The sequence below is a fragment of the Anoplophora glabripennis genome, unplaced genomic scaffold (genome assembly GCF_000390285.2).
Source record: "Anoplophora glabripennis isolate ALB-LARVAE unplaced genomic scaffold, Agla_2.0 scaffold658, whole genome shotgun sequence".
NCBI lineage: Eukaryota > Metazoa > Arthropoda > Insecta > Coleoptera > Cerambycidae > Anoplophora > Anoplophora glabripennis.
In genome coordinates this window covers 15397-42754 of record NW_019416734.1, presented here as the reverse complement: position 1 = coordinate 42754, position 27358 = coordinate 15397, and the positions used below count along the sequence as shown (strand labels likewise).

Genomic DNA, 27358 nt, shown 5'->3' with positions numbered 1-27358 from the left:
TTTTTGTTCACCCATCTAAAAATTGCGCTCGGAGGACAGAGATTTTCGTCAAATGAAGAGGCAATCACCTTCGTGAACAATTATTTTGCAGAGAAAAACGCCGAGTACTATCTGGATGGGGTACAAAAATGGGAGCATCGCTGGGAGAAGTGTGTAGAGTTACAGGGAGACTATGTTGAGAAATAAAAAAAAAATCTGAAAAAATGTCATGTATCTTTGTTAGGTTGGAAACTTTTCAGACCACCCTCGTAAGTATTTTGCAGGGAAAAAATTCAAGCGAGTTCTTATTCATGGTGACTACAAATCCAAATAACATAGGTACTGACGTAAATAAAATATATTCGAAATATTTACACTTTCGTTTTATCGACATATAAATATCCCGCGGAAAAGTATATTTTAAATGTCAGTTCTTTATGCACGCTGTTTTTCAGGACAAATGGTGTAAATTATATATGTATTTGCATAAATCAAATATATGTCATTTGTAAAAGAAGGTTTCATTAATTAACTAACTTAAGGTATCTCTTATACAGGGTACTTATATATAAGTTCGAAATATTTTAGGAGGGGTTGCCGAAGTTATTTTGTGAAAAAAAATTTATATAAATGTAGATCGAAGTATGCTTCGTTTCCGAGATACAGAGTTTTTAAGTTTTAATTTTTTGTTTATTTTTATTAGTTACTTGAAAGAATTTCAAAAATATTGACACCAAATTTGTTGGTTGTATTTTATTTAGAAATATTGGCAGCAACCTACTAGATGATGTATCAACACGAATTAAAAATACACAACTTGCAATAAAATATATTTTTTTTTCTCCAAAACGGTGCATCTTACGAAAAAAATTAAAGAGACCAATTTCATTCAGAATTGATTGCAGATTTCCAAAAAATATTAAAACAGGAAAATGTCAGTGGCGTACCATTTTTTTGTGTTTGTGTTTTGTTTTTTTTGTGGCATTCTCGCACGAACGCCACTGGTGCAAGTAAAAATATTCGGATCACTCCAAAAAATGCATATTTATTCCTCCAAAGCATTTTACAAATTTCGAGTCAATAAAATTCTCTGAAATAATTAATAATAATAAATAAAAAATTAAAATTTAAACACTCTGTATCTCGCAAACGAAGCATATTTCGACCTACGTTCATATGAACTTTTTTTCGCGAAATAACTTCGGCAACCACCACCTAAAATATTTCGCACTTATATATAAACACCCTGTATACTTTAGACATACTGAAATTTACTCATATTATTGGTTGCACCTGTTGTCTTGTATTAGTGTATATATTGCCAAGACAGCAAACAAAAGTTGTATATATATTTTTAGCTTTAGAGCCCCTGAATAATATGCTTTTACTACCATTGCGGTTAAAATAATTAAAATTAAGAAATATTTGAAAAAATAACTAATTAATATAATGTAAGGCCTACGTCTCCTCCTCCTTCTTCTTCTTCTTCTTATTCTCCTCCTCCTCCTTCTCCTTCTCCTCCTCCTCCTCCTCCTTCTCCTCCTCCTCCTTATATCTGTGATTTGGTTCTATTCTATTCAGTAAGTAGTTTTGTCTTTTTTACAAAGTTCAAAAGCTTCCTTGCCGACAAATCTCTCAGCTCCTTGCTGAGAGACAAATAGAAAAACAAAATATTGACAAAAATCGATTAAACTAAATAAATAAAAAATTACATTAAAATAAAATTTCGTAAAAAGAGTAAAATCTGTAAGATTGCAAGTAGAAAGTAAAGTAAGCAAACATATTATTAGTAAAATGTTCGAAAATCATAAAAAACAATGGTCCTTAGTGGACTTACGACGGATTTTGGGAATTATTTTCTTTGAACCATTTGATTATTGGTGATGATCTTGAGCTCTTTTAGAAAAAATTATTATTATTTAACACATATCCGAGAGCATAAACGCGAAATTATAAAAGAAAGTATAACTTCTAAAGATAATTAGCAATTATTGCTATAAATGAATACCTAATTAATATATGAAGTCAACTTGTAATATATTCACGGCATTCAGGATGAGGTCGAAACATAAAGTAAGAGGCAAATGTTTAAAAATAAAACTCTATGGAAGTCATATTCTTTCCGATTTATTCTTTAGCTAGCCACTTCAAACATTTGAAATATCTCTGGTTTACATTTAATTCTGCATTCGTAATTTCTGAAACGCAAAATATTTATAATTTTTAAATTGATCACATGGCTCAAAAACTACAAGTCTGATAAAATTGGCAGAGAGCATTCTTCTACTCCGATAAAATTTAACCAACGCAAACACCGACTGAAAAACGGAACTTCTTAGATCATAGATTCCCGCTTCCGTTGTGGATCAACCAGTATATATTTATTTTTAATCAAAACTTTTCCTTGATCTTTATGCTGTAGATTAAAATTGCCTGCAACAGAAATTTATAAAAGTTAAATTTCATCTAGTCTAGAGGAAATTTTAACACACTTTTAAAATTTTATTCACGATTACATATTAACAATAGATACCTAAATAATTATTATGAATCATCAAATACAGTCTACGTATAATATTATTATTTTACCTAACAGAAAAACTGTTGAAATCACTTATAGGATATAGCGGGAATCGTGCTGGGACTGTCAGATAAGGCTTACGTGACCTTTGTCCAGTATCTGCTTGTGTGAGGTGTTCCTTTCTCAGTAAGCCCGTTATTTCAATGGTAACGACCTAACTCAAAAACTGGTTATAAATCTAAAGCTGTTGAAATTATAAATACTTAAATATATTTTAATAGAAGTTGTCTCAAAACGACTACAGTATTGTTATGATATTCGAAGGTAATTAATGTATAAATCAAATATGTTACCATTAATTCATCGTACACTTTATGTTGGTTGGAGTACATTCGTCTGGAACATTCGTCTGAAAATGAGAAATTTTTTATTAAATAGAAGAAATAATTAAACAGAACTTGCTTCAATTCTTATACCTCATCCTACAGATAAAAGGGCTTTGAAACAAAAGGGTACGTATCTTAGTAATACGATATTTAACTGTTTTTATAACGTAAGAAGTAAAAGAGTTTCATATAATAGTAGTTTTAAGGCTTTCACAGCTCGTGCTAATATTGAAAGTAGGCTTTTCGGGTTGTTGTTACAGACTTATATTGCGCTTTCATAGCCTTAGCTGGAAATGTTTGAGCTACCGTTGTTGGGTAGCCCCCACGGTGTTCATTACATTTCTCATTATTGGTTCTGAGCCGCTGCAGACGGACCTTTCTTCAGGTAACGGTGGTCCTCTGAGACCTTCCGTAATGGCCTCTATAATGCCCCCAAACGTATCGCCCTTTTTCATTGCAAGCATTTTTAGTGGTGACTCCACAAAAACTCCGCCCGTGCCAATATCCTTGACAGAATTTATGACCTCGGATGGAGTGGGGTCGAGCGGGATTATCGCTCTTTACCCACCTCATCGTTGTAGGCTCGGACGCCTAAAAGCTCTGTTGCGACAACGTCAACGGTTTTATAGTGTCAGTGTCGTTGAGCACTCATCTAGGCCTGGGCAATATAATGGGAGATTCCGTTTGCGTTGACAATGACATCAGTACTGGTACGTGCCTGTAGACGTTAAGAGAGGGTAGACGGGTACGTTCCCCGTATGGCGTACTCATTTAGTACGCAGTATAGTAGTGGGAGTTGGATGAGAGGCCTCGAAGTACAAGTCTGTAATTGGCGATGACCAGGTACATAAAAAAATCAAAAACCGTTCATTTAACTGATCAGTACATAAGTCTTTCTTTTATTTTCTTATCTTTTCAACAAAAAAAAAGAGAATAATAAAAGTATTGTTGATAGTTGTCTAAAAATATTAACATTTACAAACAGAACTCTCGAAGAATAAATGTTTCGACTCTTCTTGGTCATATACTAAATTTTAGTGAAGACAGGAGAAAACTAATTACATAAAGCATCCCCAGCACACAAATCAATAAACCACTAAAGGCGCATATTCAATCAACCAACCTGAGCATTATTCCCATGGAAAACTCTTTCAGTCTTTCATTAATCTCTTACGATTTTTAGTCTGTTAGCCGAGAACGAAGACAAATGTACTTCTCTTGAAGTTTTCTCTACATTAACTTTGCTGCTACAGATTTACAAAGTGCATTTGCTAGACCTAATTCTAACGGTAATAGCAACACTTTTGGAAAGTTATTGTATATTATAATACGATGGTCATTATAAAAATGTGTTTAAGAAACATAATAATAACTTAAAAATTCGAAATGTAATTTACTATAAACGAGCGATTAAAGCATTTTAAGAAAGAAAAAATATTATACAGGATGTTCTCAAAGTTGATTTATTTTAACAGCTGGTAGAACTCATAAAAAAGTCGATTTACCAAAATAAAAGTTGTCAAATAAAGCAATTATTATAAACAATTGCTTAATACAATTGAAATTTGAAAACTATAATACAAACCTGATTTATTGTTATTTTCGACCACTCCGTTGTAAAAACATAAATTGTTTGTTTACTACTGATACTGGGTATGTCTTTTTTTGTATTTGCAGGGTTGAGTACGCTTTTCGATTTAAAAGTGCTAAATAATTTGTACAGTAGTATGTGATATTATTTTTTATTTGTGGGTGTTTTGTGCAATAAAAATGGCACATGTTTATGAAAATAATGAACTAGGAAACATAATATTAACTTACGGGGAGTGTCAACTAAATGCAGCCGCAATATGTCGCTTGTATGCGGAAAGATTTCTTTCTCTGCGGATGTTTGTAAATTTAGTTAAGACTCCGCGACACAGGGTTTTTAAAGGAACAACGAGGAGGTCACGCTGTCAAGTTGCTATAGACAACGGAAGGCAAGTGAGGTAACTTACCTCCATAGGAAAAAAGTGATTTCGAGTTATAAGTGCATATTTTATGAACAAATAAATAGAAATATTTGATTAACATTACATTTTTTTAATTATTATGAATGAATATTACATACACATTACAGTTATTACATTTAGTAACATTTATAACATCTGTATAATTATTCCCCTCGCGTTTACTAATTGTCACATTTTTCTCAAAATGATTTGACCGCTCCATTTCAGTCACCAGAGGCTCAATATTATCTGACTGATCTATTAAAACAACATGATGCGAATACTACTAGAACCTGGAGTTAAAATGTCGTTGTAAAGAATCCTGTTGGCTATTTCATTTTTGTTACGTAAACTGTCAGCAACATAACATTCTGCAATTGTGGCTGATTTCCATCCACCATGTCTCTTGATTGCTAATACATCAACTCCTGTATTAGGCAGTAATGTTGCCGATGTTCTTCGGAATGAATGGCCTGTATATGTTTCAGGATGTTCTAGTTTCAAAAACTGTGCAATCTTATGAGGAATATTAGGGTATTCTTGCCGACTGATTGGTTATAACATCTACCTGCTTAATAACGGATAAACAGGCGTGAAATTTCAGTTTCAATTTCCAATCTAATCTTGATATATTTCTTGAGAATTTTTAGGTGAGAAACAGAATCCAGACGAGAAGTAATTGTAAATGTACGTGACATACCATTTTTAGAATCTGGAATTGTAACTACAATAATCTCATCGAAATTTTTGAAATTGACATTGTCCAAAGTAAGTTTGCATAACTCATCAGAACGGCATGCTCCTGCAATGCCTAGCCTCTGAGAGTACTGAAAGGTAACCGAGAGACAAGTACAATAAACTAAATTTAAAAGATGGGCTGCGGGACACCTTTGTGGAAATTCAATTTTCCTTTTCAAAAAAATAATGTGTACAGCGACGTATTTCTCACTTATGCCATGTTCATGAGTTGAAGAGAAGTATCGATTTTATCGCAAAATTTTTTTGGCATAAGGGTCACAAGGGACCTAAAAATGGAAAACTTTGTAAGAGAATGTGAAAAACATCTTTATTTGTCTACCAATTTCTCATTAATGCCAATTAAAAATATGACATTATTATATTCGAAAAGCTCATAAAAAACATTGGCATAAGTCCTACTAAGGACTAAAGAAAATAGAGCTTTGGAAAAGCGCTAGGAAAAGAAAATTACATTTTCACATAGCGGTTTTTTCCATAATCTTACTTGTCTCTAATGTATCTTTCAGTATCCTAAAAGGCATAAACGAGAAAGACGTCGTTGAACTTCTACGAGTATCGCCCGGTCTATTGGGGTATTTTGATATACCTACGTTCTCCTCTATGAAAATAGTTGACTTAATCATTGAGTATTCATTCCACAAACTCGTCGGTGACTTTAAAGTTCTTGACTTCTCCATGAAATATGCCAGCAGTGAATGCAGCGATATTTCACTAGTATTTTTCTTCTGGTACCAGTCTTTGAAATTTTTATATGCTCGTCCGTAGCGCACTTTCGACTTCTCGGGCAATAAAAATTTGCAGGCAGCGTTTGCTGCAATTTCTATTTGAAAATCACTCATTTAGAAATAACAATTCAAAACCGGCAAAGTTGCAACCTTAAAAACGACAAAATCCAAACAACCAAGGTGACTTCGCAAGATTTCGAATAATGTCAAAATGAATCGATTAAGAAATGTCGAAAAATAAAACTTAATCTTTATTTCATGAACCATAAAGAACTGTGGGAGCAGATAAAATGTTATACACCACGCAGCAGTTAAGTATAATTTACCAGTCTCGACTGATAAATAATACTTACCTCGTTTATGGTGTAAATAATTATAAAGTCACATTTTTTGCAGCAGCTACTAGCTCTGGTAATGTCCCGGACACCTGAAATATTTTAGCACATTTAGGTATTAAAATGAATAACAATATCACAATAATAAATAAACAATGATTGTCAAGGAAACGATTTCATAAGCAATTAGATTGTAATGAAGAAATGTTGGGTATCCATTAATAAAAATTGCTTAGTTCATATTAATTAATTAATATTGTTTGCGAGTTCAGAAAATATAGTATGAGTTTGTCAGCTTAAGAAGTAATTAATATTAAATTGATTATTATTAAAGTTATACCCTGTATAAATATAATATAGTTTTGCAGTCGCTGTTCAGACTCACCGTTTTTAGACCTTCAAACCGTTTCAGCATACATCAATCCATTACGCCCACACCAATAGAACGACTGCTTGTACTTCCACCGTATGACACTAATTGTGTTTCAGCGCTGCTGTACGCTACGATCTTCGGTCACGTGACGACCATAATTCAACAGATGACATCTGCCACCGCGAAGTACCACGACATGCTGAACAACGTCAGGGAGTTCATGAAATTACACGAGGTCCCAAAGGCGCTGTCGGAACGCGTCATGGATTATGTGGTGTCGACGTGGGCCATGACGAAGGGCCTGGATCAGGATAAGGTCTGTGTGTCATTTCTTGTTGTGCATTTCCGTAACAGGTTTCACTTGAAAGATAAATCGATATTAGCCAAAAAGGTAATGTAGAATGAATGAGTTTTTAATTTTAATCCTCTCCGGAGGGTGCGAATGTAAAAGTATAACAAATTATGAAATTATGCGGTGAGTCTCGAAATAAAAGAGTGAAATTATGTAAATTGTTGATTAAAAGTTGATGCTTAAAAGAAATTAAAAGGATAATCTTATCCGTTCACCATCACCACAAACTTGTTATTAGTGAAATTACAAAGTCGTTTAAAGCAGCTGTAATATTTCTTCTGTCGATAACAATTTAACGTCGCCGTCGTAGGAATTTAAAAAAAATAACTTTTTTGATAAGAAACTGTACATTTTTACATAATTGGATAAAACGGCAATCTTTTTGTTCTGTTCGTTAGAATTAATCTAGGAATAGAATGTGGAAGTACAATTTAAAAAATATTTTTAAAGAACCTATCTACCTAAATAACTTAAAATGTTTTGAGAAGATCTAGAATCAGCATAAAATAAGTATTTTTCATGATTGGTATACAAAGACACATACCGTATCCGAAAAATAAGGTGAATTACTTATTTAAAAATCGCGGGTATTAGGAAAGCATACATTTTTTGTAGGTTGGTAATACTGTCCTTGATATCTATGCAGAGGTTCATGTCCACGGTCCGTAAAGAGACGGCCGCCCCATAAGTCAATTAGCCAATAAAAAACAAATACGTCACCAAATTCCTCAGTTTATCTTCGTTCAACCGTCATCTCTTTCTGACTCATTGCATATCCCATAAGAAAATAAGAGGTAAATTTAAAATTGTCACTTTTCTTGTACCACGCTCCTTTTAACATAAGATAATAAATTCAGTCAGTTATGATTATGGTTAATTAACAGGTATTTTGTGTCTAAAATTCTACCTTTATATACAAAGTGAACCTCTACATTGGAATTTGAAAATAAAAGGATGAAATGTGAAATTGTCTTGAATACACACCACGACCGGTCACCAATTTTGACGTTTGGTTACATAATTAACCTAAAATTTGTGTTAATTTTATTACAAATAAAGAGGGGAAGTGAATATAAACAATTTAGATCTATCTTAATATTCTCTTGGCTCCAAAATAAAAACAGTGTACAATTTATATGATCTTATTGTATCTGCTTNATTAAAAGTTGATGCTTAAAAGAAATTAAAAGGATAATCTTATCCGTTCACCATCACCACAAACCTGTTATTAGTGAAATTACAAAGTCGTTTAAAGCAGCTGTAATATTTCTTCTGTCGATAACAATTTAACGTCGCCGTCGTAGGAATTTAAAAAAATTTAACTAATTTTGATAAGAAACTGTTCATTTTTACATAATTGGATAAAACGGCAATCTTTTTGTTCACATTTCTTTTATTATTAGAGGCCCAAGAAACCTTATAGTATTCTGTTCGTTAGAATTGATCTAGGAAAAGAATGTGGAAATACAATTTAAAAATTATTTTTGATTTTTAAACACCCTGTATATAAAAGTATGAGGAGAATGTTTTTCAAAAAAGAGTAGGCCCCGTTCGAGAAAAGAATAATAAAAGTTTGTTCCAAACTTCCAAAAAGGCATCTGGTTAGTAAATATAAAATTTTTCATCCAAAGACTACGTAGGTAAGGCAGAAATGGTAAAAAAATTTATTAAGACATCTGCTTGATAAATATACAAACTTTCATTAAAATACTGTAGTAAATAGACAAAGCTAAAAGTGTAACGAAATAAAAGTGCCCTTAATTCTATAGAACACCTAGTATATGGATTTTTAAAAAGCGACTTTTCTTCAAAAGATTAACAAAATGAATAAGGGAAAATCTGCTACACCTGTGTCAGTTTTATGGAACATCCTGTACATAAATTGCAATGAAGACCTGATTAGTCGGGTTTTTCATAAAAATATTGCAGACTTCAGTACAAAACATAGAAAAGGAAAAAACATTAAGGAAAGTTTCATTCTATTGGTCATAAATACTCAGTATAAAAATTCAAAAAGACAACTGCTTAATAAGTATACAATTTTTCATTAAAAGACTTTAGTAAATAAAGACAAAGTTAAAAGTGAAAAGGATAAAAATTGCCCGTTTCAGATATGGATAAATTTTATGGAACACTCAGTACATATATGGATTTTCTAAAAAGCGGCTGGCCAGTAAATATACAACTTCAAAAGATTTCATGAAAAAATTAACAAAATGAATCAGAGAAAGTCTGGTCCATCTCTGTCAGTTTTATCAACAAAGGATTGAGTCATGCATTGCAAACAAGGCGGTGGTCACATTGAGCAGCTTTAATAATTACACTGTCATTACGCTTTTATTAAAATAAACCACATTTTTTTTATCGCTCTAGTCTCAACAATGTAATGTACTCTTCAGCAACGGTTGGGAATTTGGGAAAAGTGACAAGAATGATTTTTGCTTAAAATTGGTCATAGAATTCATATAAGTATCTCGGATTCAGCGGCCACCCTGTATAATACGAAAAAAATTGTAAGATTGTTTCTCGAACACTAAAACGAATCGACCTCCTGAAAAATCGCTAACAAAACTTTGAGACCGGCATGTAATTTTTCAATTGCACTTGAACGTTTTCCAGGTGTTAAACTTCTGTCCCAAGGATATGAAGGCGGACATCTGCGTTCACTTGAACCGGAAAGTCTTCAATGAACATCCCGCTTTCCGCCTAGCATCAGACGGCTGTCTAAGGGCGCTTGCAATGCACTTCACCATGTCGCATTCGGCACCGGGGGACCTGCTGTACCACACCGGAGAATCCATAGATTCGTTGTGTTTCATCGTCACAGGATCACTGGAAGTGATACAGGACGATGAAGTGGTCGCTATATTGGGTAGGTGCAATCTCTTTTTCTTTTTTCTGAACATTTGAAAACTGATTTGAAAAGAGGAAATACTTTTTTATTTTTCATTTTATGGGAAAAATACATAATCATTGTTCAAAAATGTTGCCTCTGTTCAAATATATTCTTGTATGCAACTGTTTGCGTTTGTATTTAGGAATGCAGAGCCTTTCTGCCAGCATTAGCGAGTAAAGGAACTATTCGAGAATACAACAGAGATTTAACTATTGTGTATCAAATAATATTTTTTCGGAAACTTCTTCGATAACATAACAAGCAGAAAATGAAATGAAAAATATGTCTCTCGAAGTATCAAAAGCGACAGAGAGTCGCAACTTATTCCTCAGAAATCTGCAAAACAATATGAAACAGCTTATACTGTGACTTCAAAAAATGGTGTACTGAAAGGAAAATTAAAATTACATTATGTTAGTTTTTTGAAATTGTAAAAGTGAAACCTGCAACATTATAGTCAATTTACTCTATATTAAAATGTAAATACTGAAGATAGTAAAAAATGTTCTGAAAACTAAAGCGCTTTTTGAAAAGTAGATTGGTGAATAGTAGAAATCGAAGAATTTATATGAGGACGTTTTAGTTTCTCTATGATGTATTAGTGTCAAATTATTTTGATACTCAGCATTTATGGAGCTTGTAGAAGAGATGATCTACTAAATATAATAGTACAAATTGTAGAAGTTAAAAGGTATGTTGTTATTATTAAAACTTGACAAGAACATTCTCAAGATACCATCTGTCAATTCAGATTGCGTATCATATCAAAAATACTCGACTTTGCTAAGTTAACTAAAATTTGAAGATTTTTCATTGCTATGATAACCTGAAATGTGCCAATCAAGTGGTGAATGTTAATAAAATAAGAAGCACTTGAAGATACATTCATATTTGAAATTCGGAAAATCGGAAAGACTATACGGGTCACTGTTTCAGACACTTTTCTGGGACAATTTTAGCTGATTCTGAGGGACACATAATCTCCATCAAAGACATTTGGTAGGAAGTCTACTACAGGCTAAAACGTACATTGAAAATAAAATTTAAATTTCAAATAGAATATCTTCAATCGTTGTTAAAATTCCTGATTTCCTCTAATAAGTAGTCATAGTATTGAGGGTGTTTCATTTAAAATAAGCAAGTTAATGGCGACTTCTGGTATAATCGGAAGTGGTACGTGGACGCCATTATTTTATTTGAGAAGGGCATGCCCGAAAATCCGGTATCCCAAATTTTCAAAATTCAAATCGAAGTAGTCTCTGAAATAATTCTAATAGGCCGTCACCGTGAGACACACGGTATAAAGACAATATCTGCGTACTATTTGGTTGTAAATAAATGCATTTTTTATTTAGCACTTGAACGCTAAGCGAATGAATGAATAACCAAAATGACACAAATAATAATTATTGTTATACTTAATAACCATCTTTTTATTTATCATGCGACTTTTATTGAAATGTGAAATTATATTTTATAAAATGCTTGTAATTTCTAAACAAAATCGAATCATATAAGAAAGAAATGTTTGAAATTAATATAGGTAAAGTGCCATTTTTATATAAGATCAAAAAAATATATCAGCAAATAAAGTTCAAAATTAAAATTTTTCACATGTCCCATTTGGAAGCAATTGGCTTACTTTGATTTTTTCAATTTCTATATCCTGTGTAAAGGATTTGACAAATTATTTGATGACAAATTAGAACTTGCTTAAAATTACATTTTAAATTTTGTATATTTATCGATTTGATTTTGCAATTCAGTGATTTTCAAATATAAAAAAAAATATAGAAACTGGTCGGTTGCCATATATGTTTCTTAATAAAATATTTCAATATATTTTAGGAAAAGGACACTACTTACGAAAACATATTTTCTCCTTCTAATTTCTCAATGATGAAAGTATTTAATAAAAATTAGGTATAAGAACAATATTTTATCAAGATGTCAAATTTATGCACTTATGTTTCATTGACACTTATGTCTTTGATTTTTTATTTGATTACAAAGACTATAAATAATATACAGAGAGTTTCAGGATCAAGTCGACAAACTTTAAGGATATTTCTCATAAAAAAAAATAAGAAAAAATCAAGTATAATTTTTCCAGAGACGCTTCATTTTCGAAATATAGGGCGTTAAAGATTTTTAAAAAAATTCGAATTTTTTAATTAATTTCTAAATGAAGAAGGCTATTTAAGCCAAATTTGGCATGACACATCTTCCTATAAGATACCATTTTTCCATAAAAGTAGAAGTTCCGCAAGCAACCAGTGGCGGAGTTATGGAGACTCAGACTCATTAAATTATAAAAAAAATTAATACGGCCCTACTGAAAATAAAAGATTATGCTGTTTTTATATAGAACAGTGTGTTATTGACAAAATGTGTACATTCACTTTTTTCCTAATTCTTATAGTTTCATGGCAAAATTGATTTTTCGGAAGGGTGCTTCTGGATTCTGTCGATAAACTTTAGGAAGGCGTTCCTCATAAAACCTAAAAAAATATAGTACCTATTAAAATTGGTCTTCATCTTCATCTTCATCTTCATCATCTAGTGGTTGGTTCTTTAAAAGTCCCATAGCACTGCGGCCTAATTAGGCCTATTGTGCGTCCCACTACTAGTCCTATTCAGCAAGTAGATTTGTCCTTTTTACAAAGTCCAAAAGCTTCCTTGCTGACACNAACTCTTATAGTTTCATGGCAAAATTGATTTTTCGGAAGGGTGCTTCTGGATTCTGTCGATAAACTTTAGGAAGACGTTCCCCATAAAACCTAAAAAAATATAGCACCTATTAAAATTGGTCTTAGTCTCGAGTATGTGTGAGTCAAATAAGCCTTTTTGTCTCCCCTTCCCTTGGGTTTAACCAATAGTATTAAAATTATTTAGGAGATGCTTCGTTTTTGAGATATAGGGTGTTTTTTAGAAAAAAAAATGATGAAGACAAAAGAAATATTTATGTACCTAACATCTAATATGACTATGTCGTAATGCGACAACGTAACGACCCATGCAATACTCCTAAATGTTTTCAGTAGGTTTGTAGTCACTTCATTTACTTGTGTTGTGTACTTTTAAATAAAATAAGATGGCAAACAATACATGAAAATTTATTTGTAAATTGAAACAACCAAAAAATTACCAATTAATATTATACCTAGACAAAGCGAAAAGTGAATCAAAAATGAAATGATTTAAAAAATATTTTGTTCAAAATGGGCGCCTCCGGACTGTAGACAAGCACGACATCATCTAATTAGGGATGTAGTGGCCGATCGACACAGAATTGGAGTTAATTCTCGACACGCTTGGACTTCTAGAATATCAACTGGCACCTCGTAGACTTTTTGTTTAACAGCACCCCAAACGAAATAATCCATCGGTGTCAAGTCCGGTGAACGTGCGGGCCACGCTGCAGGTCCTCCACGACCAATCCATCTCCTGGAATAATTAATGTTCAACCACTCCCTAGGACCTCTACCAAAATGGGCAGGACAACCATCTTGTTGAAACCTACTGTTCATTCGAGTATTAAGTGGAATATATTCCAACAGATTTTGAAAACCATTTTCAAGAAACTTGGTAAACATGTCAGCATTTAACCGATGCGGATGAAAGTAGGGACCAACTATAGTGTTGTCCAACACACCCAACCATACGTTATATTGGAATTCATGCTGAAAACGATTTTCCCTTATCGCCCGTGAATTCTCGTAGGACCAAATATAGTTGTTCCTTTGGTTTAAAATTTCCCTTTGAGTAAGCCTGCATCGTATGTCCTGAGGCAATAAATGTTGCACACGCTGGATATGGTACGTATGGCCCATGGCGTCCATCAGCCCGAAGAGTCCTCCAAATGGAACTTAACGAAATACCTAGCTCATAGCTAGATATTCTGACACTCGTGGATGGATTTTCATCGAAATGGTTTAAAATAGTATTCGATCTTACTTCGTTCTGAAGTGGGGCAAAATGTCCATCAGCATAAGTTGGAATACCGAAAGACCCAGTTTGTCTGAGAGGACTGAATGTCGTTGAAAATGTTTTCTTTGCTGGTAGTCTGCGATGAGGAAATCTTACTGCATATTCGCGGCGAGCCGCCCTGTTATTTCCATCACAAAAACCATATACAAAGACCATATCAGCATATACATTGTTCGAAAATATGGACGGCATTATAAAAGTTGTTTTTATTATTAGTTTGAACGCTTTATCTAATGGATAATTTATGCAACAATTCGCAAAATAACATTTAAAACGTCAAATTAACATTGCTTGATAGCGGCCTACTCGAAAATATTTGTTGAGGTTCATTTTAGTTTATCAACAGAATCCAGAAGCACCCTTCCGAAAAATCAATTTTGCCATGAAACTATAAGAGTTAGGAAAAAAGTGAATGTATACTTTTTGTCAACAACAAACTGTTCTATCTAAAAATAGCATCATTTTTTATTTTCAGTAGGCCCGTATTAATTTTTTTTATAATTTAATGAGTCTGAGTCCCCATAGCTCCGCCACTGGTTGCTTGCGGAACTTCTACTTCTATGGAAAAATGGTATCTTATAAGAAGATGTCTCATACCAAATTTGGCTTAAATAGCCCTGTTCATTTAGAAGTTATTTAAAAAATTCGAATTTTTTTAAAAATCTTTAACGCCCTATATTTCGAAAATGAAGTGTCTCTGGAAAAAAAATTATACTTGATTTTTTTCTAATTTTTTTATGAGGAATATCTCCTTAAAGTTTGTCGACTTAATCCTGAAATACCCTGTATGTGAATATTTTGCCAGATATTACCATCTAATATAATTTGTATCAACTTATAAATTTCCCGCTTCCCCTGCAAACTTTTTGTCGGACCCTGTATGTGGACAATTCGTATAATTATTGCCAACTATTGTCCTGTACCTACTATCAAATTTCTCTTATCGTTTTAGGAATTGCAAGAAGCCGTTTAATATCAAGATTCCTTACAAATATCGTTCAAGGTCTTTTTATTGATTTTTACAGTTGACCAAAAACCACAGTATAATATTTCAATTTTTTCCAGGAAAGGGTGACGTGTTCGGGGATTCTTTTTGGAAGGACAACGCGGTGGGTCAGTCTGCCGCGAATGTGCGCGCTTTAACTTACTGTGATTTACATACTATAAAGAGGGACAAGCTCCTAGAAGTATTAGATTTTTATCAAGCTTTCGCAAATAGTTTCGCGAGGAATCTGATCCTTACCTACAACCTTCGGCACCGGTTGATTTTTCGGAAAGTGGCGGACGTGAAGAGAGAAAAGGAGTTGGCGGAGAGGAGGAAGAACGAGCCCCAGCTAGATCAGAACCAGGACCATTTGGTCAGGAAGATTTTCTCTAAGTTTCGAAGGGACAGGAGCCAGCACGTTGCGGCTCCGGCCACCACGACCCAGTCGGATGTCGAAAAAGGTGAGGACAGTAATGACAAAGCCATCTCAAGGGTCATGTCGACCACGAAACTGTCATCCGTGGCCGAGAAAGACGACAGTAGTGGCGGTGGCGTTAAAACTACAGTTGCCAGACCAGCTTCAGGTAGGTACTTTGTAGTTAACAGAACGATTCCATCGGTATTAAAAACATTTGAAAAGAAAGCAAATTAGCGGTTTGAAAAATTCAATGAAAGAATTACATGCTGAATAAGTGCAAATGAAGGTTTAAGATGTTCACTACTGTTATCTAAATGATCTCTATCTACTGCTACTTAAAATTACTGAGAGGGGCATATACGAGGTCTATTAAGAAAATAACCAAACTTTATTTTTTTCAACTATATTATTAATTTTATTCATTATTGGTCAGTGATCTGATTGACAAAGCTGAGTGTGCGGGCGCATTGTCATGATGCAAGGACCATGAGTTGTCTCGCCACAACTCTGGTCTCTTTTTGCGGATTTTTTCACGTAATCGTTGTAAACCGCCTTGATAGTACATACGGTTCACTGTTTCACCTTGAGGCAAGAATTAAAAATGCACAATTCCATTTTAATGTGGAAAAAAGGTGTCGAGTTTGACGTGCTTCCTTGGGGCGGGCGGGCGTAGAGACCATTTACCAATCCATTGTGATGATTGAACTTTTGTTTCAATGTCACAGCCGTATACCCAGTTTTCTTCTCCTTTTATGACCCTTTCAATGAATGTTCCGTCGTCATTGGATTGTTCAAGGAATTGCCAACAAACGTTCACACGATTTTCTTTCTGTTGTCGGTCATCTAAATGCTGCTACTCGATTCAGGTCCAACTTTTCAGTCAAAATTTCGTGGCATGACCCAATTGAGATGTTAACCTCTTCTGCAATCGGCTTTGACTTTTTGAACGTTGGATCAATTGAAGTCGAACGCCTTTCTGATAGAGGATTATCTTCAATTAACCGACGATCACTTTTAAATCGTGAAAACCAATCGAAACGTTACTTACAACCCAGAGCATCATCTCTGCAAGCCTGTTTAAAATGTTGAAACATTTCCGGAAAAGTTTTCCCCAGTTTCACGCAAAATTTTACGTTGCATCGTTGTTCCAGAAAATCGCACATTACAAAAATCATCACTAATTCTTAAACGCATTAAACACTCAAATCATGAAAACTACATGAAATATCAGTAATCTAAGACAATGTCGTTACAGAGTAGGTTATGCGCAACGAAATGCTGCCAACCACATATCAAATATTTCCAAAGGGAGCGTAATTCAAAAAGTTAGGTTATTTTCTGAACAGACCTTGTATATTCAGTTGTCTTCACAAATACCAAAACATTTCGTAACAATGTGTTTTAAAACTATTACTATGAAGATATCTTATTAAGATATCTATCTTATTTGAATTGTTCATATAGGTACATTATCAGACACAAATCTGTTTATGTTCATATTCGTTTATTATTATAAATCACAATACACAGATTTTGAATAGAATAAGTAATTGAAGTAGTTGCGTTTCATTCTATTATGAACATGGCAATTTTTACTTTACTTTAAAGGTTTAAGCTGATTGAAACTTTTCTAAAAAGTTTCCTAAATTCTGATCAAATGATGTTATTAATGATTACACATCCCCACACAAAAAAGTGGCAGGTCCGAAAGACAAGACCATGGTATCCATATGGTTTTGTGATCGCTGAATCCGAATCCGGTGTTCGTTTGACACGATTAGCTCTGGTTTAAGGTCAGTTCAGGGTCAAATATAGAAAATCAATTGTCAACAAACTAAACCAATGTATCGGTACGTTTTTGGGGTCGCTGAATCCGAATCCGGTGTCCGTTTGCCGCGATTTGGTCTGGTTTAAGGTCAGTTCAAGGTCAAATGTAGAAAATCGATTGTCAACAAACTAAACTTACGTATCTATACGTTTTTGGAGTCGCCGAATCCGAATTCGGTGTTCGTTTGACTCGATCAGATCTGGTTTAAGTTCAGTTCAAGGTCAAATGTAAAGCCGTTTATGTTATTCGTATTTGATACTATGTAAGACTATCCTCAAAATATGGCACTCTTGTTTCAATGTGCGTTAGGTTTATAACATCCATGTTGAAGTAATTTATCCAACAATATCATTGTAGTAACCTAAGGAAAATTCTTCATCGTTAGAAAAATATTCCTTATTTCTGTACTGATAGCAAAAGGCTTTCACTTTTCCGTCTTGCTTAGTTTTTTTTTAGCCATGATATTAGGAACTCTGCTCCATTCTCTGCCAGGCCCAAATCTCGAATATCATTTACTTTTTTTTGTGATATTGTTCCTGTCTTTTTCACAACGTGATATGGAATATATTCGTCATCACTAGTATCATTAGCAATATCAGTAATAGTTTCATTGCCACCCAAATTTCTCCCTTCTTTAATACCTTGGTGAAACCTTTCTCTCTGCTCAGACCCAATCAAATTTTTCACTTAGGTTTAAAACCAAAATATTTATATACGTATCTTTCGTATGTTGATTGATCTATTTCTATTAGAAAATATTTAATAGGTATGATCGCTTCAAACGGACATCAAATTCGGATTCAACGGCCCCCAAAACGTATAGATATGTAAGTTTACTTTGTTTTCAATTGATCCTCCACATTTGATCTTGAACTGACCTCAAACCAGATCTAGATCCAGATTCGGCGACCCCATGGGCTAATAACTCCTCAAAGTTGCACTCCTGAGGTATTAGTAGCCCCCAAATTGGGGCCCTGAATTTCGAAAAAAAATAATATCTCTGCAACACTTCACCGCAGAAGAACCAAATTTGGTACATGATTTAGGTTTATTACTGGTTTTCTTTGAGTATGATTTAAAGTTAATTGAAGCTCTAGCAGGTGTTTATGGCTCACACCCAAAATTGTAGCGAATTTTTTTTCATTGACCGAATTGAAAAATAATACTTAATATTAATTGCCTCTGATTGTTGTTGAAAAAATATCAATTATTATTTTTATTATTTATTTGTATTTTTTACTTAATACAATATTCGCTTATTTAAAAACTACCTAGGTACTTGTTTCCTTTTTGTAGAATTAAGAGAGAAGTGTAGTAAAATTTATTTGGCAATTTGTCAAATTTGAAAGATAAAGCCTACTACTGACTTTTCGATTATTTTCTAATGAACACTGTTAAACTCTTGTGCCAGTTAATACGGTTTTTCTTGAAAACCATAAGGTTTTTTAAAATTTAACAAGAGTAAAAAAATTTAAATTAAATTCTGCTTTGAATTAATATTACTATTTTTCGATTCGGTCAATGAAAAAAAAATTCGATACAATTTTATGGGTGAGTCATCCCCAATGAACACTTTGTAGGGCTTCTATTAACTTTAAATCATAGTCAAAGAAGATCAGTAATAAACCTAAATCATGTACCAAATTTGGTTCTTCTACGGTAGAGTGTTGCAAAGATATTAATTTTTTTCGAAATATAGGGCCTCACTTTGGGGGCTAATAACTTCTCAGGGGTGCAACTTTGTTTGGTTAAATTACAATATTTTGGACACCCCTACATGTACCTGTCCTGTGTCGGTTCTTATGCGGGAGACCCTGTTCAGAAAGTGGCAGACTATTCTCACCCAGAACAGGAGATTTATATAAAACTTCTTAAATTAGTGCACAGATGGAGAACTCTTAAGATATCTCACAAAGCGTAGTATTTATTATCTTTATTTAAATGGTTTCTCTAATTTATTTTCAATTTTCAGGAAAAAATGTGTAATTTCATTTGATGGCAATTTTAGGAAATATTTAGAATTGATTTGAATTAGCTTAAGGTCTTTACAGTAAGCAAAAAAATAATAATAAAAAATTCTATGAACAATTCTATTTAGATAGTGTCGTATTCATTTTCACTTTTGAATGGAAATTCCAAACATTTTTGATAGTCCAGTATCTATTTGTTTTCTAATTTTTACGAATGTTACATATATTGCCAAGAAGTAGTACAAGTATAACTTACGATTTAATACTATTTAATGTAAACGTATTAAGGAAATATTGACACATTTTTTATTTCCACAACCTTCTCACCAACTCATATGTCTTTTGACCAATTCTACAATGTTTTCCCTAAGGTAGAACGGAAAAAAGGTATGAACTTTAGCTGTTATGTGTAGTTTTATATAAATGTTTCCATTCTGGTAACATACACCACCCACACACCTTATTGTTTCCTTCATACTGAATGCTGTACATATGTGTATTTCTCATGATGTTATTAGTTTTCCCTGTTGAACAATTATGAACTACGAAAAAGAATTTCATCGCATTTTTTATGTTTCCTTCAGCACGGGGAAGTAAATGGGGAAGATTGCTTGGATCTGCTAGCTTAGACTCGGCTTCGGAGAGTTCAAGCCAGCCACAGGCATTCACAAGAAGCTTGAGCGCCAAAGACCCCAAAGAACGTCCCAGCTCGTCCTCATCAGGTAGCTCTGGAGGTCAGCCTACTTCAGGGTCAGGAAACAAGATCTTTCCCAAGCTTCAAAAGGTATCAGCAACGTCAAGTCCTGGGATTACCAGACAAGACACCATAGACGAAATGGTGGAAGTAGAACAACCGCATCTGAGGAATCTGTCTCTAAGGAAAATGCAGAGCTACGACTGTGGGTTAAGAGACCCATCAACTGCTTCAATGTATCAATCTGCCGTCCCCGAAACCATCGCTCCTCTAGAGTATAAGGAATTAATTACTAATCTCATGGACTTTAAGGTATTTATTCGATTATAAATTTTGGATTCCAGGCGTCTATCACAATTATCAATAAGCAAACAATTTCTAAGCTGTTTGTCACGTGTTTGGTTTATATTTCTTGAAATTTCAAAAGATGTATCACACTCTAGGTTAGAGAATGAGACCGTTGATTCTAGTATTGGTATTTGCTGTATGTACTATTCTATGACGTTTCTACACATTCATTCTAAGCGACTGAGCTGTGATGCTCCAATACTTGATTTTTACATGTGAATCATTACTAAATTCCTTGTACTATTTCTTCCAAGTCCATGGTCAGTTGGTGTCCGGATATTTTTGACTAGCGTAGTTTAGAAATCTTTCCATGTTATACACATGATACTAGATAAATATATCATCAATAGGTATATATGAATTAACACTTTATGGACGTAAATATTGGAGAGAAAGGTAAATCCATTACTTCACCACCAAGGAAAACAAGGTCCATCTGATGCACATTTTTATTTAATCTACAAAATTTTCCAATGATTCTTATGATGTTCTCCATCTTATCACTTTTCTGAACAACAATTTCACATGAACATTATTTGCATATAGGTAAATTTCTTTGACATTGTTAAGAAAATCTTAGCGCGTTTCAAGCGATGTTCTGTCTTTCGCAAGAGGTCTTTAACTCTATACAAAGCGTATCATTCCTTGGAAATGATAAAACGTCGAATCGAAGACTCATCTCTTTCGATCCTGATCTTCCTATACATCAGGTCTTGCAGTTAAGTTTTACACTTTATAATGCAGGTAATAATAAGTTCATTGATTTTTTCATTTACCGTAGTTCTTTAATGGCCTTGACTTTTTTCTCAGGTTTGTTATCAGAGGTTATGAAGGATGTACTAATATGATAGACCGACTCTTAAGAAAATACTTTGTTGTGTACAATACCACAAAAAATAGGGTCAGCTCCTTCTAAGATAAACTGCAAAAAAGACATATAGTCGAGGCAATGAAGCACTAAATAGGCCAAAAGTTCGGAATTTTTTGCACTAAGACGGATCGGAATGCGGTTTTTTGCATTCGCTTCCAAAAAATTTTTGTAAAAAATGTATCTACTTTGTATCTTATACAAACTGGAAATTGCATTGCTGCAGCCAAAAATGCATTTTTTGAGACGGCTTTTGGAAGATTTAATAACTTTGTAAATAAGAGTCAGAACTGGCACAAATCGGGTTCCCGGAGGTTTTCGAGGTCGCTGATCACGATTATGATGTTCAAATTGACCCACAGCCGAGGCCCAGTGCAGGCCCAGGTTCCGGTGCACCAGGTGTTCAGGATGTCGTCTTCGACGTGAAATTTGGATTCAGCGCCCCAAAAAACGCCCCCACAATGATTTTCGGGTTGTTTTTGGCAATCTCGTTAAGAAAACTCTCGGAGATAACGTCCACGTCCAGGTTCCGGTGCACCAGGTGTTTGCCGATGCCATATTTGAATTCAGCGATTCAAAAAACCCCCGGGCGCCGAGTTTCTCTCCTTCCCCGCGTGAATTTTGGGAGAGTCCCACGGAGATGACGTTCATCGGCGTTCCTGAGCTCCAGGTCGGCTATGGGTCAATTTGAACATCACAATCATGATCAGCGACATCGAAAACCCCCGGGAACCCGATTTGGGCCAGTTCTGACTCTTATTTACAAAGTTATTAAATCTTCTAAAAGCCGTCTCAAAAAATGCATTTTTTGAATGCATTTTTGGCTGCAGCATTGCAATTTCCGGTTTGTATAAGATACAAAGTAGATACATTTTTTACAAAAAATTTTTGGAAGCGAATGCAAAAAACCGCATTCCGATCCGTCTTAGTGCAAAAAATTCCGAGGTTGAGTACTTCATTGCCTCGACTAGTACTTCAGAGACCCTGTGCATACAGCAAAGTATGCAATGGACAAATCGGGAAACAATTTACGTACGAAGTGAAAGGAACACAAGTATCACTTAATGAATAGCAAAGACGGAAAATCATCATTTGAGAAGCACAACAAAGTTGTTGCAAGACACTCAACAGACCTAAGTAATATCAACATTCTAGAGAGTAGTAAAAGGAATCGAAAAATATCAAAATATTTTAACCGATATTAGGTGTTACAATTACCTGAAATTTTAAAATGAAAATATGAAAGTTGCACCCCTAACCTTCTTAAAGAAGGGGATTGAAATTCACATTTTAATTTTTTTTCTTTAACATGAGAAATCTATCCTACTAATAAAGACACATCTTTTCAATATTTGTTCGATCATTGGCGTATTTTATAAAGGAGTGAAACAGTCAACCCCGTTGCAATATTTTATTAAAAATGTTTTATATGAAGCAAATTATTTATTTAAAAATATTTATTGGGAAGACTGATTTATTGCGCAACTTTTTTACCTCTTGTAATTTTTCAATAAAACCGATAGTTTTCTAGTGCGAAATTTTATAAAAATAAAGTAGGCGGATGTCATAACAAATAAATTGTTATTTATCATATTAATAAATTGACACTTTCTACCAACCAATAGTAATTAGTACCAATTGATTAATTTATTATCAGAATAATTATGGCAAATCATATTTATACCAATGACGAATATGTCGACATGCTCGAAATGTTTTTCGAATCCAGAAAAAATAGTAACGCTGCAGTAAGATTATTCCACCAAAGATATCCAAATCGACCGATTCCTCATAGACAAACATTGGCCTCGGTGGAAAGAAGGCTTCGCGAAACTGGTAAAATTCAGCCCAATCGTGGGGGTGCCGGAAGAAGGCGTAATGTCCGAATTGTTGAAACTGAGGAAGCTATACTGGGACATCTAGAACAATACTGTAGTACAAGCACAAGATAGGTGTCCAGGCAACTGCACGTTTCTCACAGTCTTGTGTGGAATGTAGCTCATGAAAATCTTTTATACCCTTTTCACCATCAACCCGTGCAAGAATGGAATGACCCTGATTTACCTAACCGCGTGGATTTTTGTCAATGGTACATTAATATTTCCAGGCATGACTTAAATTTCCTAATGAATATACATACTTTTCATCGATGAAGCAAATTTTCTTAGAGTAGCTGCAATAAACCTTCATAATGTTCATTCATGGACGGAAGAAAATACTCATGAAATATTTGTTTCAAGATGTCAACATAATTTCAGTTTAAACGTTTAGATGGGAATTGTAGGAAATACTCTAGTAGGTCTTTTTATTCTTCCACACAGGTTTGGAACGGCCGAGTATCTTAGATTTTTGAACGAAAATCTTCCAACATTACTTGAGGATGTACCCCTCGCTACCGTGAGGTGATGTGGTATATGTACGATAGGGCGCCTGCACATAGTACACTTGCCGTTAGAGAATGGTTAAATTTTAATTAACCGAATCGCTAGATTGGTCGTGGTCGTGATGCTCCTGTTTGTTGGCCTGTACGTTCACCTGACTTAACGCCTATGGATTTCTTTTTGTGGGGACACATAAAAAGTATTGTTTATGCCGCTCCTTTTGTTTTGTTAGAAGAACTACGCTTAAGAATATTTCAGGCAGCAGATGACCTTCGCAATAACCAAGAACTGTTTGTGCGAATGTGCTTCAACAGACGTATTAGGTTATGCTTGTAGCAAAATGGAAATTATTTCGATAATATTCTTTAAATTTAATTTTGCATTTCTTGTTTTTCATTTGTATTAAATTTTATTTCAGATACTTTACCTAAACATGTCCCACTGTCATAAGCTATCAAACATTTTTCATTAATTAATAGCAAATTATTCTAAATGTTATTATTAAATTATTGACAGAAAGTGTCAATTTATTAATATGATAAATAACAATTTATTTGTTGTGACATCCGCCTACTTTTTACAAATTTTCGTAATTACCCCTTTAGTGAACGATGACGCATCTGATTTTTTTTACTACTACTAGGAAACTATCGGTTTTATCGAAAAATTAGAAGAGATAAAAAAGTTGCCCAATAAATTAGTCTTCCCAATAAATATTTTTAAATGAATAATTTGCTTCATATAAAAAATTTCTAACAAAATATTGCCATTAGGTTGACTGTTTCACTCCTTTATAAAATGCGTCAATGATCGAACAAATATTGAAAAGTTGTCTCCTTATTAGTGGGATGCTCATACCAAGTTTTGTGTCTCTAGCATTCCTCATGTTAAAGAAAACAATTAAAATGTGAATTTCAATCTTCTCCTTTGAGAAGGTATATCGCCTCAGGGGTGCAACTTTCTTATAAGGTATTTTTACTTCAATCCTCTTATTTTTGGCTCTATATTCACTGGTACCATTTTTGCTACTTCATTTAATGTATAAACATCTAAAACTAGAGCCTCATAGGAAAATAACTTCCAAACCATGCAACATGGACCAATACATATAGCAAATATAAACATTTAAATGGTCAAAATGGCTACATAAATGTGGTGGCAAACAGCTTGGAAATTGTTTAGCTATTAAACGAAAGCTACTTATTACACCCTTCAATTTATTAACTTTACTTAATATAATATGTAGAAATATTCTGATTATCATGAAATTGTATACCTGAAATATGTTTGTACATATATTTTAAACAAAGATATAGTTTACTGCGGAGAAACCGCTATTAGCAGTTTTTTTGTGAAAAATTAGTGATAAAAAAATCAAATATAAATATGTTTAATTTTTTAATAGAAAACTTGTTTTGGAACTGCTGATTTCACTGTGACATTGTATAGGCAACGAGGATATATCACAATTGTTTAGATTTAACCTGCAGAATTATTCTGAAAGATTTATGTCTTATTCTATATAGTTACAATTCCCCATATATTATTTGGCAAACTTGCAATTCTCTGGTGCGCTGGAATCAAGGACAGCGATTCTCAAAATGTACAAATAATGGACGGATTAAACGAAATTATAACCCATTATTTCTAATTTAAAAAAATAACTTTCCCTTAACTCATCTATATCGCGAATTATACCCATAGTTAAAATATATGTACACATTTATGGTTCACCCTGTATAAATATTATTTTTATGTGGTACTGTAGGTAGACGTAAAACTAGAAATTCAAAAGGTGAATCAAAAAGTCAATCGGATAGAGGAAATGATTTCCGAAATCCTAAAAAGGCTAGGTCCAGAAAGCGGTTCCAGTTCTCAGTCGCCGAATGAAACTGAGTCAAAAACAAAGTCTTCCAACAACACTCCTCCCGAAAGGCCTACCGACTTGTTACCCAGATCCAGTATGTCGGAGGGAACAGGTCTGGGGCCTATAATACTGAAGAAAAGGAGATCAAAAACAAGGATGAAAGGCTCAGCGCCGCAGGCGCCGGCGAGTGGAAAGGTGACATCACCTGACAGTGCCGCTGCAAGTCCAACGGAAACCACGAAGATGCTCGATGAGCCAGTACAAACCCCGTCCTATCGGAAACCCAAGGACTTTCTTTAACAGTAGTGAGATCTCTTAGAACCTAATTTTAAACTGTTAGCCTAGGTCGTGTGTCATTGACATATTTTTGTTTGAATATCTACTGATATTATTGTGCAAATTTTACGAAAACTGGCAAATGGTATACAATTATTTGTCTTTAATTAATTTTGCCTTTCACAGAATTAACAGCAGTATACGTTAGGCTTCATAAATCTTTTTAAAAAATTATTGCAGTTTCAATAATCTAGACAAAATTCAAATCAATCAGTTTCATCTCATGTGTAATAAGTTTAAACATTGTAACATTTTTGGTGTACGTCTTCAGGGTGTTGTAGCAGGTAACTAAAATTGGAAACCATTTCCTAATAAATGAGTCTTAATCTGTCAAGGTCCCCTACACATTCATTAATGTCTGTAGGTATAGTGATAATGTGATCAGTATCTTATTGAGGTATGTTTTCCGAGGATAAAGTTCTAAAGTCAGACTGGGATGTAGCAAAATACAACAATCTCCCATTTATATGTCCTTTATTCAATGGAAAGGTCTTGATGATCATAAAATATTGATCGTAGTAGTACAATGTTACTTTTACTACACGTGGTTTGATAAAATCAGTAGATCTCTAATTTTCATAAAAGCTATTTCTCGACCACACGTAATAAGATTAATCTTCCACTGCCTTGAGCGTCAATCTTTTGTTTAACCATCAAGAACGATTCTCCTTCTGACTTTGGTAGCACTTCCTCATAAGGAATCCTGAATATGTATATCAAGAATTATACAAGCAGACAAAATAAATAAAGTGGGCTAACCTGAAGATTTGAGAAAATATTGCCGGAAAATCGTTAAAAAACCACTTATACCGAAATTTGCACTGAATAAAGATATTTATTTGGACCAGTCCAAATCTTATGCCAATGTATTTTGATACACTGAACTCAGCCTCCTGGTTGCTCCTATAAATAGCAAAAAATGATTGAAGCCCCAGTTTGATAATTTAAAATTCTGTAATCTTGAAAGGAAAAACTTCGAACTACTTCATACAATTATAAAGCATTCTATTGTCCTCGAATGACCTGCAAGGCTTTTCGAACTATTGTTGGGAAATAATAGCTCTTGGTTACTGAAAAGAGAAACTGTGGACTCAACACCCATTATTTCCCATCTACCCTGGTATCTTACTTCAATTTCTTTCACGTGTTGATGAAAGTTTTCACACTGCTCCCCGCTATAATCACCTAAGTTTTGAGGAAAGCAGTTCAGGTGAGAATCCAATACATGAATATTTACATTTATTAAACATTCTAAGTGTTGGTAGTTTCTTTCATTTCTTCCTGAACAATGTCGTAGTCCTGGCTTTTATACCTACCTAAACAGTTTTGAGCCACGTTTAGAGCCACGCTGCTCTC

At 33.9% G+C, this 27358-nt stretch overlaps 1 protein-coding gene across 1 annotated transcript in view; it reads left to right on the top strand.

The window, feature by feature from the left end:
- Positions 1-25966, top strand: part of LOC108913488 (potassium voltage-gated channel protein eag) — a 140539-nt gene extending 114573 nt beyond the window's left edge. The window contains exons 8-12 of the mRNA XM_023455345.1: positions 7186-7385; positions 10041-10293; positions 15373-15876; positions 20093-20514; positions 25568-25966. Coding sequence (XP_023311113.1) covers positions 7186-7385; positions 10041-10293; positions 15373-15876; positions 20093-20514; positions 25568-25966 — 1778 coding nt within the window. The remainder of the gene's footprint in view (positions 1-7185; positions 7386-10040; positions 10294-15372; positions 15877-20092; positions 20515-25567) is intronic.
- The last annotated feature ends 1392 nt before the right edge of the window (positions 25967-27358 follow it).